Consider the following 11,659-nt stretch of genomic DNA (forward strand, 5'->3'; position numbering starts at 1 on the left):
AGAAAGACTGACAAATTTCCCTTGAGTGCACAGCAAAACTACAGCAATTAGAGGGCATTTTTTGCAAAGGGTGAGTTCTTGGATCTTCTTTCATGATTTCCATGTTGAGCATCATCTCACTCTGTGACTGCATGGGAAGGCTATTAGGCTATTTTCTATAAGAAAACAAAACCTTAGAATTTAACACCAAGTTTTTCCTCAGCAATTTCCCAAGGATGTGAAAGAGGTTACTTAATTCCACAGCAGGCACAATTATGTCAGCTGAAGGCAAAGACTGATCCACCAATTCTTTACAGTTTGTTTCTTTATTCAGTAAACATCTAGTTACAAGTTTCACAAATTAAAAAAGTGGGGGAGCTGATTGAAGAGGGGTCGGGGGGCCCACAGGCTGATCCAGCTTTTGTTCTGCTCCTCCCTTCTCCAACGCACACATCCTTCTGCTTCTCCACAGATGCACCAAGGAGCAGCAGGGGAATCGGAGCCTCTGTCCCCATGAGGGGACTGACAGGGGGTTCTAGCAGAATTCCCTCATATTCCTTTCACAGGGGACTAAACACAAACTTCAGAACCAGCCCAACCCAGCACAGAAAGAGTGGAAAGGATGGAAGAGGCAAGGTGGCAGCTCCTCATGCCCACCACTACTGGCAGAAAGAACAGAGCCAAGGGACAGCAGAGAGGGAATGGGCAATTCATGTGTTCCTTGCACATCAGTGAGATTCCCCATGCCCCACTGCAGCACTCAAATGGGGTGAAAAAGAGCAATGCAGAAGATTAGTTGCTTTGTTTCAATTCTTAAGTGGGAGGGAGGTTAATACTAAATTCGAGGAGGGTCCAAGTGGTGCTTTGAAGGGGCTTCAGAGTTTCACTGTCTGTACCTGGGAGGAAAGGAAACAGAAGACATAAAACGAGTAAGTGGTACCTAGAAAGCAGGACAGAAGACAGATAAAGACATGTTTAAACCTTATGTCTAGACATCAAAAAAAGGGGAAAATGTTCCTTTTCAAGCACTAGATCACATCCTAGTGAGCCCTATTCAAAGCGCAGGAGAGCAGACACCAGCACTTACCTACATTTCAAACTGGATGGACAGCAAACAGTCCCCGAGTTCTATAGAGTGACAATATAAACACTCCACAGATTGCAATCCTACATGTCATACTATTTCAGCCAACAGTTAAGGCTGACACCACAGGTCTTTTGTTCATGACAAAGCTAACTTAAACAGCTTCCATCTTCCTGTTCAGCACAGCATCTTCTCAAAGTTCACACCTTTCCCTGCTCTCTCAGAGTGGGAAAACCCATTTGCAACCGAAACTTCAAAATAATATAAGATTAGTGCAAAGAAAAAAAATAACCCTATGGCTAAGAGGCAACCATGCAGCGGAAGACAAGGAAGGAACTTGCTAAGACTTACAAGAGCGTGTAGGTAGATTTGGGGGTGGCCACGCTGCACCCCCCACAAGGTCTGCTCCGAGTTCACCAGTCATACCGGCGGGACTGTCTGGAGGGAGAATCCTCAGGGCCCTGGATGGCGAGACGAGTCCCTTCGGCCCGCCGGCCAGCGCTGCCTTCGTGACGCCGGTAATCCAGGCCCCGCTGTGGCCGGAAGCGGGACGTCTCTCGCCGCCACTCGTCGTCAAACGCGGCTGCGTCGCCTGCGCAGGGAGACAACAAGCTCAGGTGGAGGAGCAGGGGGGGAAGCGGCACCTGGCTTTGCTGGGAAGAGGACGCGGGCACTACTCACTCTCATCCATGTTGATGTAGTCCTGCCTCTCCTCCTGGTCACCTGTGCGATGGTTCCGGGACCGCTGCATGATGTGAGCCCTCTCCCTGATGTGGTGTCCAATTGACATCTGTTCCAAGCCGCTGTCCGAGTCCCTTACGGTTCGCCTTGTCTCACGGATCTGGGGGCAGATTCCCACGTGGAATCAACATTTTCATTCCTTCTCCCAGCCCCCCCCAAGGCACCCCGATTCCTGCCTCCAGTATTTCAGCCAATTTGCACTGCCACCACTCCCAGGACGCCAGACGCGACGTTATGAAGAAGGAAGAATGGATTCCCCGCTGCCAACACTTCCCATTTCCTCCCGGGGCCCTTGGCACGGTTCAGTGAGTCACAAGAGCAAAGTGTGCTCCTTGAACTGCAGCTGACTGCAAAGCCAAGTGCTGTGGGTGGCCACCCACAAAGCCACCAAACAAAGCCCACGCTCTCACAGCAAAGCCAGCAGCTGCCTCCTTACCCCACCAGGTGCTGAACGCATCTCTGAGGTCTCCTGATAGACTTTGGGCCCATCACCCAGGTTGGAGTAAGAGATGACGGTTGAGGAGGTAAATGTCTGGCAGTTAGCACCACTTGTCATATGCTCCTGCAAGAAGGAATGGGGAATGGCGGAAAGAAGGGATGGGAGGGAAGAAGAGATGGCATTTAATTCTCTCTATACAATGAAGTAGGAAGAAGTTACAATAGGAAGAATATAATCCCCATGGGTCCATTTTTCTGGAGAATACATCTTCCTGTTAAATTAATACCTATTTCTTGCTAAACAAGTCCGCCCCTACACTTCCTTCCTCACCCCTCTCCTCTCCCTGCACTCAGGAACAAGCTCTGTCACTGACTCCCAGCGATGAAGCAAAGCTTACAGCCTCTGCCACCTTGGCAGGTGTGGCTCAGTCCAGCCCAAGCAGCACAGTAAGGTGGGACACATTAGAGGGATGGCAGAAGCACCCTCAGCACTCCCCTCAATACAGAATGGTTCATGGAGGGTTCTTACCATGTTTCCAATCATGTCGTTCATCATCCCAAACATATCTATAAAACCACCTGCCTGATAAAAAGGAAAAGAGAACACAAGAGTAGTCAGTCTGGGAAGAGACATGAGGAAAGAACAACAAACTGTCTGCAAAAAAACCTGCTGCCTAAGAAGAACCTTGGGATTTTTTTCCCGTTCTTTCAGTAGTGCAGGAAAAAAATCCCCAGAATTTGGGGTTGCTGTTCTCTTCATTCTCTCAGGTTGCATTGCTCAATGTTCTGGCAAAGGTTGTTCTTTTAGTTTCAATCCAACTACTGATCCACTGCGCTTTGTGAGCCTGGGAACTCAGTGAAGTTAAGAGAAGAAATCTCAGCATGTGCACTAACGGTGAGCTTAAGAAAAGTTTCCACTGATTGTTTTCTTTCTAGCATAACAACAAATTTGCTTATTTTCCCATACAAACACCTGCCTTTCCATCCTGTAAACCTGAAGGCTGCAGTAACACCCTGGGCCAGCAGGTCTCACAGGTTAATTGTGCAATATGTAAACAAAATTATAATGTCAGTTCAAACTTGCTGATTTCTTTTTTTTTGTTTCCTCGAGTAGCCTCTTGTTCTCGTTTCCAGCAGAGCACTACTCACATGCAATGTTATTATGCTTTGAAGTCTATGTGTTTGTAGTCTTATTAATCCTCCTCTGAGCTACAGAAATTCCGGGACTCTAGAGTCTCTTTCATGAGGCAATTCTGCAGAGCAAGACAGCTGAAGTTGCTGGATCTGGAATAACCTATTCCCACTGTATTATTTCAGTGGAAGATGGAGACCAGCACGCTCCGAGCGCGGGGCTCTCACGTACACACAGCCATTCTCATTCCAGCCCTGTATACCTGAAGCATCCTGCTGGCTTCTCCAGCCGCCACCACTGGCAGAGGAGGTGCAATCATCCCCTCTGCCTACTGATGGCCAAGTCCTTCCCTCGCATCCTCACAGCTCCTCCATTACCTCCAGATCTGCAGCTTCTTTTCAGACGTATGAGATTATTATGGGACTACCTGCTCTTCCCAGATATTAACTGTCCCAATTCCCATGAAATATTGTGCTATAACAGCTTTATGGCTTTTCTCTGGTCAAGGTGCAAATACAACTCCCCCATATAAACAGAGTTAGACTCTCTCTTTGAAAACAGCTCACGGACAGGATTAAAACATTAGAGGGGAAACAAAGTAAAGGCCTGAAGTCATAAAGCAACTCTATGAGAGGTCCACGAGGAACCAGATGCTTCCAGTTTCAGCTCAATACCCTCTTCCCTATTCCATTTACTATAAATCTAAAGCTCATCCTAGTCTCCTAAGACATTCACATCCTCCCTACCTGGTAGGATAGCTGGTCATGCTCACAGAAGGCTACATTTTAGCACTGGTTGCACACAGTGCTGATGAATCTCAGCATGGAGCCACTACTTGGAAAGCCTCTATAATCTGACCCAGAAAAACAGAAAACTTACCATGCCGAGCATCCCAAAGGGTGAAACAGCTCCTGCCTGCCAGGAGAACAGAAAAACAGAACAGAGAATGACTTTGCAACAGCCAAACACTATATCCTCATCAGAACACACTAATCCTTCTCAGAAACAGAACTGGGAACACTCAGGCTCTACAAACAGATCAAGAAAGAGCCCCATGGATTCCTGGGAGTTCAAGCCGTATCACCCCTAACAAACCAGACATGAGGTGCTGCTCCTAAATATCTCCCTGTTATATGAATTCACATCCTTGAGAAACAACACATATTCATTCCCTTCCTCCCATCCAACCTAGAACGCAGTTGCACTCAACACATTAATACAGGTGGAGTAAAGAGAAGGACCAGAACACCACTGCACTAGAGATTAATTCTGCACCCACCACCCGTGTGGAGGCAAGGGGGGTGCCCAGCCCAGGAATGGTGGGAGGCAGAAACTGACGTGGCAGTTTGAGAAATTCCAGCCTGTACTCAGCCCCTCTGTTACCTGCATCCTGCGGCCAGCCTGGCGAGCCCCAGGTGTGGTCCCATCCGTGATGCCAAGGAGTGGCCCGAACCCAAAGCTCCCAGACAGCATGCGGTTCATGTGCTGCCGGTGGATGGCAAAAGGATCCCTTTTGGAAAGGTGGAGAGAACAATGGTGAGGACAAAGCCCCATATAATCCACTCCTCCTGACTCTGAGTTTTTCTTACACAACTGTACATTCCTTCCCAAGCTGAAAATTCAGAATCCTGAGAAGTAGGAGTTGCCTATGGTGATCCTTGGGGCTGGAAGGGACCTCTGGATCCCATCACATCTCTTGTGATAGAAGGTTTTATACCACAGAAGCCCTCTCAGGTACTAACTGCTGTCTGCTCAGAAGTAGGTTGGTGTTCTGCTCTCAGTACTGCTTTGGAGTAAAGCATGACCAAGGCCATTCCAGAACCTTGCTGCTCTAACACCTTTTGTAGGGAGGTGCATGAAGACCCTCCTGGCTGCAAAGATAGGGCTGCACTTAATGGCAGCAGGGAGCAGGAGATCCTACATATTGTTCTCTCACCCCTCCACATACATACACATGAACAGTGAAATGCAAGACTGGAACCTCCAGAATGGACTGTACGGCCTGACAGCCCTCTGCCCCCCAGGGGGTGAGACCACATACAGCTCTTCCAGTTTTGAGGGAGAAGGGGAACAATAAATGGGATCCCTAGCTGGTTTTCCCTTCTTTTGCAGCCTCCACTTTGAGGGCTGCACAGATTCACACATCCTGGAGAAGCGAGAGCAGGAAAAGAAGGGTAAGGATAAACAGTCACAGAATACAGCGACCACAATAAGAAACTTCTGGGAAATACCATAGCTTTTTTCCTGCCCATCTTGTAGTCTGCAATTATCCCTCTTGAGCATTAATAACCTCTACAGCATAGATTGTTCCTGAGATCACAAAAGTACCTACTACAACCCAGTACTTTTCTGTCTCTACTGGAAATGCTTCCCATAATAAAAGCTAGACTCATACCTGCCATGTTAATGAGAACACGCTGTCATTCTGTGACTAACTGGGACATTGAGGTCTCCTCTCCTGCTAATTTGCTCACAGCTGATAAAAGTCTTGCTTACCACTGATTTCATACACAATAAAATGGACTGTTCTTCTACATGCATAAATTTCACCAAATTTCTAGTAGTGTCTTGTTTAATGTAATCAAATTCTTCCTGTATTACAGCCTATTCCTTATCCACTTTGGCAAGGGCTGCCAACTTAGTGTCACTGCCAAAATTTATCAATAGCATCCAATTTCTGTACTGAGGACAGAAACAAAAACATTCAGTGAAAGGAATCCCAGGAAGAGTTCTTGGGACCTTTGTTAGATTTCAATACTTGTGTTTCAAAACTACTCGTTGTCTTCTCTTTACTTTGTTCTTCACAACTTGACAACTGCTTCAGCAGCCTTCTCCAGCTCCATTAATGACTTCCTGTGCAGAACAGCAACAAACACTGGACAGAGCAGCAGATTTTAGCTATCTCAACTGCAACCCTACTTTGCATAAGAAAAAAAAAAAAAATCCTTGCGCGAAGAAAAAGATTAGTTATTCCAGCCCTCTCTTCCTCTCAGACAGCTGCGATGCCTTTTGGCCTACTTTATTACGCTTTCCTCCAAGACCACGCTCCAATACCGCAGAAAGGAGACCGACGCGACCCATGTTATTGGCCGCGCTGCCCCTCCGGAGGATGTTTGTGTTCGTCCCCAGACAGCTGCGCTGCGGCGGCGCTCCCCGGGCCCGGCCGGCCTCTGCCCGCCCGGTGGGACGCGGGGGCAGCGCACACCTCCCGGGGGACGATCCGTGCCGCAGCCCCCCCCCTTCCCTCCCGCCGATCCCCCCGCAGGCTGCCCACCCCGACTCACATGGCAAACATGGGATCCTCCGGCTCGCCATCCCTCATCAGCCGGAACATGCTTCCCTCGCTCGGGGGCGGCCTCTGCGGAGGGGAGAGGGCGGTGAGCGCAGCCGGGGCTGAGGGCGGGGAGGGGCGGAGCGGAGCGGCGGAACCGGCCCCCCCGCCCCGCCGCCAGTCCGGGCAGGTGACGGTAGCGCTCGCCCCCGGTCCCGGCCCGCCCGCCGCGTCCCTACCCTGCCGTGCCTGCCGGTGTCGGCGGTCCCGGTTCGGCGCAGCCGGAGCCCCCGGGCCGCTCACGCCTCCGCGCCCATCGCGCCCCGGCCCGCGCTGCCTCCGCCCCGCCCGCGCCGCGCATGCGCGCCCGCCCCGGGGGAGGGCGCGGGCGAGGCGAGTCCGCGCGGCACAGCGCCCCCTGGCGCCCCCGCGGGCCGCGCCCCCGGCCCGCAGCTCCCAGCGGGCAGCCCGGGAGGGCAGAGGGAATGTGAGGGACCGGGCAGGCCTCATCGCTCCGCACAGCTTCCTCGCGAGGGGCGGCGCGGGGGCAGGCACTGATCCCTTCTCTCTGAGGACCAGCGACAGGACCCGTGGGAATGGCCTGAAGCTGTGTCAGGGGAGGTCTAGGCAGGGTATCAGGAAAAGGTTTCTCATCCAGGGGGTAGCTGGGCACTGGAACAGGCTCCCCAGGGAAGTAGTCACAGCACCAAGCCTGACAGAGTTCAAGATGTGTTTGGACAACTCTCTCAGGCACATGGTGTGACCCTTGGGAATGGTCCTGTGCAGGGCCAGGAGTTGCACTCGATGATCCTGATGAGTCCCTTCCAACTCAGAATATTCTGTGACTCTGTGGTAACCCCTGTGGCTCATGGCCAGTTGGTTCCCAGCCAGAGTCCACAGCAATCCCTGGCCGCTGCAGGGGCAGCACTTATCCCAGGCTTCCTGCACAGCATGGGCATGTAGGAGGCACCGACAGAGCTGCTTGGCTGTGCTGAACACATGGACAGTGTGTGCCCACCAGTGCGCTGCTGACAGAAGCTGGGAGGGTACTTTGTAAGCCAGCTGTGGGTCATCACTGATCCTGGGCAGCCACTGGGAATCACAGGCGAAGCGCAGGTACTTGTGTGCACCTACAGCAGTGGTGGGGAATCTCCAGAAATCAGGGGGATGACACCTCTGTCACCATCTCTGGGGAATGCTGGTTGCCTTCAGCTACCGCCAGCTCCACTGGATTACAGGGAAGAGAGCAGACTGACTCATGCCAGCTCCAGCCCAGGGCATGCTTCCTCAGTGGTGCTTCTGTTGACTGTTGCATCCGGCCCACCATGTGCAGGAGCCAGATTGGACCCATGCCAGAGGACTCGAAATAGTAGGTTGCAAGAAGTGGTTGAGAAATCTAGCTCCTGAGTTGTGGCAGGAGCCATGTCCTTGGATTTCGGAGTCTGACAGAGGAAAATGACCCAGTACCGTGCTTCACGTGTGGAAGGCATAGAGGACCTGGCAATACTTCTTGCTACAGCAAGTCTCAAAACTGCTTAGTATTGAGAAAGAAGACCTCTCACTGGAGGCCCGTGCCTGTGTGCATGCAGAAGGCTCTTCAGAAGTCCCTCCTGTACACAGTAATTGCATTCTACAGAGGCTAAAGCCACAGCATTCACAATAGGGGAAGTGTCAACAGGACAATGGTGCAGGATCATGAGGTGGACACAAGTCCTATGGGCAGGGCACACACTAAGAAGGGCCAAAGCTCTCAGAGGGAGGTTGTTCATAAGTGAGCTGCTGAAAAAGCCTCCTGTCACCAGCTCAGAGCTCATCTGCGAGTGCTGAACTTCACACAAAGCCCCTGCTAGCACTGTCTCAGCCTCTCTGATGCTGCTTCTGCAAACCTGAATCATCCTTCAGAGACCTCCAGTCTGGAAAGCCTTTCCTGTCTGGTGTGTTTTCCTTTAGCTCTGAGGCTCTCTTGGTGTTTGACTGGAGTGTGGAGTTGACCTCAAATGTCAGGATGCAAAGGGAGGTAAAGAGCTTGTAGGGCAGAAATGTAAACATCTCTTTTGGTTTTCTTATTTTTTTCTTTCTTCTTTTCCCCAGATCTGGGATAAAATAAATTGCTGCCCCTTGGTACCAGTGATCCTCCCACTCCTGCAATATCCCAGAGATGGTAAAGCTCTCTCAGTTTTTCCAAATAATAAGTCAGGCACTGCTGCCTTCAAACAGAGGGGAAAGGAACAAAAAAAGAGTCTGGAATAAATACTGCTTTGCAGATCCTTTTTCTGTCCCTGATGCTGCTCCTATGCAAGCACTACCCAAGGGCTGAGTTTATGAGACTGGGGGCTGAAGCTGAGGCTGTGGCTCTCCCTGGGTATTTCTGCACCTTACAGGCAGTCCTTACACCTGATGGACACGTTACCGAAGGCTATATTTCTCGGGCTATTACCAGTTCAACAAACCTTAAGGGAGCCTTGCTTGCAGACAGTCATGTTGGTGGCAAATGCCGCGTGAAACCTTGGAACGAGGAATTGGAATGGCAACCTTTTTGTGGATTGTGGATAAGGCCACAGTTCTGAGGAATGCAGGGGCTGTTGCTGCAGTATTTGTAGGAGAGGCTTCTGCACAGCACTCACCACGTTGTGCCCGATGTGCTCCAAGGGGATGGCCATGTGCTGGGTCGGAATAACGAGCGACATGGGGGTGCCAATGAAAAGCAAGGCTCCCATCTTGCTCCTCTCACACTCTCTATTCAGGCTCCTCTTTTCACCACGAATAAAAACCATTATATCTCTCCATTTCCTTTCTTTTTTTTTCTTTTTTTTTTTTGAGCTGCCCAGGTTGTGCTGGGGGCGGCGCGGATGGGGGGAAGGGGCGGGAGAAGGCGCTCAGCAGCAGGCGGCCCGGAGGAGGTGAGCGAAGGGCAGAATGGGACGGGGTGAATGGCGCCTCTGCCCCCGGCTCCAGCTCGTCGCTGCCGCCGCCGCCGCCGGCTGCTGCCCGCGGCCCCCCCGGCCTCCCCGCCGCCCTCACGGCACGGCTGGCCCGGGGCAGCCGCGGCGGCAGCGCTGGAAAGCGAGCGGAGCATCACGTGGTGAAGGTAAATAAAGAGGACGGCGAGAAACCATGCCTTGTTACCTGCTGCTGCCACGGACCGAGCATTTGGGCCAGGAAGGCAGAAACAGCTTCGTAACGCGTCCGAATGTTCCAGGGCCCCTGTGGACGCCTGGAAGACAAAGAAATCCTCGTTAGCAGAAGTCAGAGCTACCCACAGCCATTTCCTCATTGGTTCCCTTCATCTGTGCCTCTTACGTAATCCTCACCCAACAAGTATCTCTGACCTCAGATGAAGGGCACCCTGAGTGAAGGACAGCTCTGATTTGATCTTCAAATGTGACAATTCATATTTGGGATGCTACAGCCAGCTTGTGGTGGCTGCAGCTTGCGTTGCGTGGCAGCGATTACTTTCAGAATATTTTGCTCGTGTTAAGAGTGTGTCTGTCACACTGTGAGTGAGAACCACGACCTCCATCTGTGCTGTGTTAGCAAAGAGAGGATCACAAAAAATCACGACTGAAAACATCCCTCCCCTTTCCAGTCTTCTGACAGGCTGTGTCACCCCTCATCACTCCCTTCTACTCCTCTTGCTTCCTCTCCTTGGGTTACCTACCCTGCTTCCCAGCCCTCCTGCAGGGCTTATTTAAATATGCTGCCTCTCAGGAAGCCATTTCCCAATGCAAAGTTGGCCGGTGGTTGAATTCTTGAGTATTTCCTCTTAACTTTAGTATACGTTATCATGAAAGAAGAACAAAGCTGATTATCTGCATGGATTTTTAACGGATGCAGTACAGAAAGATGAACAGCGTGGGTTAAAAATATAAGTGCATTCAAACACGTTCCCTCTGCACATTGAGATTTTGCTAGTTTTGCTGTAAGTGAAAGAACAGATATTCTCCGTTTCTGGATTTATGTAAATCTAAGAAAATTTAATGCAAATACACATCATTCTGCTCTTTTGTTATTCAGCAAACAGTTTGGAAGAGGTTTGGAACCACTTAGGAGTTAGCTCAGTAAATATAATTCTTAAAATACCCAGTTATTGTGTTTTGCTTTTGCTCAGAAAATGGCTCACATTTAGTTAGTTCAGCCTTCAACATAAACACAAAAGTCACTGTCCCCTCTGCCCCCCAAAAGAATGCAGTGACATGACTAGCAAGGTAATAGACCAAAATGCATAAATAATTGCTCCTAGGTGCATTCACCCCGCATATGCTGGGAGCAGAAAAATAGATACCACGCATGAAAGCCCAGACACATCTCAGCCAAGTGCTCACGTATGATGGCACACGCCTGCAAGCTCAACGCGTGCCTCAGTAGAAAAGTACCATACTTTCTACGCTCACAAGAGTAAAAGCATGTAAAAGAGGGAAAATATCCCCTCTGCACACAAACAGGTGTGTATTGCACCTAAACGCATGCACACACCTACATAAACACCAAGCACAAACAGGGCACAGCACCAAAATTGTGACACCGTATGGAGAAAATGACGTTCCCATTGTTGTCTGGGCTGCAGGCAGACGCGCAGTGTCTGTTCCACACAGTGACCTGTCATGTAACTTCTGCACCTCCCTCATTTTGTCTAAGGACATAAGTCCCCAAAAAGGATGGAATATATTCTGCTGAGTCGGCAAAGCAACTACAGACAAAGACTACAGAACATACTGAGCAGGGACTGGCATCTGCAGAGCGCACAATGAGTGTTCTCGTGCTTGCAACAAAGGGGACAGCACAGATGGGAGAGAGGAGCAGAGAAAAGCTGCAGATCGATCTGGCAGGCGAAATGCAGAGTGGCACAGATCAGGTGGAGGAGCAGAAGTCACAGGGAAGAGCTAGGTGAGACAGTCAATGGATGCCCTCAGGGCCTGAGGGAAGCAGCTGCACACTAGAAGCCCAGAGAATCTCACCACCGGAATCGGAAGGGCAAGAGGCGTCGGAATGCAGAAACAGGCAGGTCACAAGGAAC

General features: G+C 50.7%; 1 protein-coding gene across 2 annotated transcripts; it reads right to left on the reverse strand.

Moving 5' to 3' along the window:
* Positions 1 to 692: 692 nt before the first annotated feature.
* MLF2 (myeloid leukemia factor 2) lies at positions 693 to 6,993 on the reverse strand. Of its 2 annotated transcripts, none has more exons than XM_032098782.1 (9): positions 6,885 to 6,993; positions 6,659 to 6,732; positions 4,758 to 4,884; positions 4,254 to 4,289; positions 2,772 to 2,825; positions 2,241 to 2,366; positions 1,745 to 1,904; positions 1,415 to 1,655; positions 693 to 875 (listed from the first exon to the last, which is right to left on the reverse strand). In XM_032098782.1, exons 2-8 carry the CDS (start codon positions 6,706 to 6,708, stop codon positions 1,477 to 1,479), a joined length of 732 nt encoding a protein of 243 aa, XP_031954673.1. In that variant the 5' UTR covers positions 6,709 to 6,732; positions 6,885 to 6,993; the 3' UTR covers positions 693 to 875; positions 1,415 to 1,476. The 2 variants fall into 2 exon arrangements, with proteins under 2 accessions (XP_031954673.1, XP_031954674.1); XM_032098783.1 differs by having other exon boundaries at positions 6,895 to 6,984.
* Between the last annotated feature and the right edge of the window lie 4,666 nt (positions 6,994 to 11,659).

The sequence above is a fragment of the Corvus moneduloides genome, chromosome 2 (assembly GCF_009650955.1).
Source record: "Corvus moneduloides isolate bCorMon1 chromosome 2, bCorMon1.pri, whole genome shotgun sequence".
Classification (NCBI taxonomy): domain Eukaryota; kingdom Metazoa; phylum Chordata; class Aves; order Passeriformes; family Corvidae; genus Corvus; species Corvus moneduloides.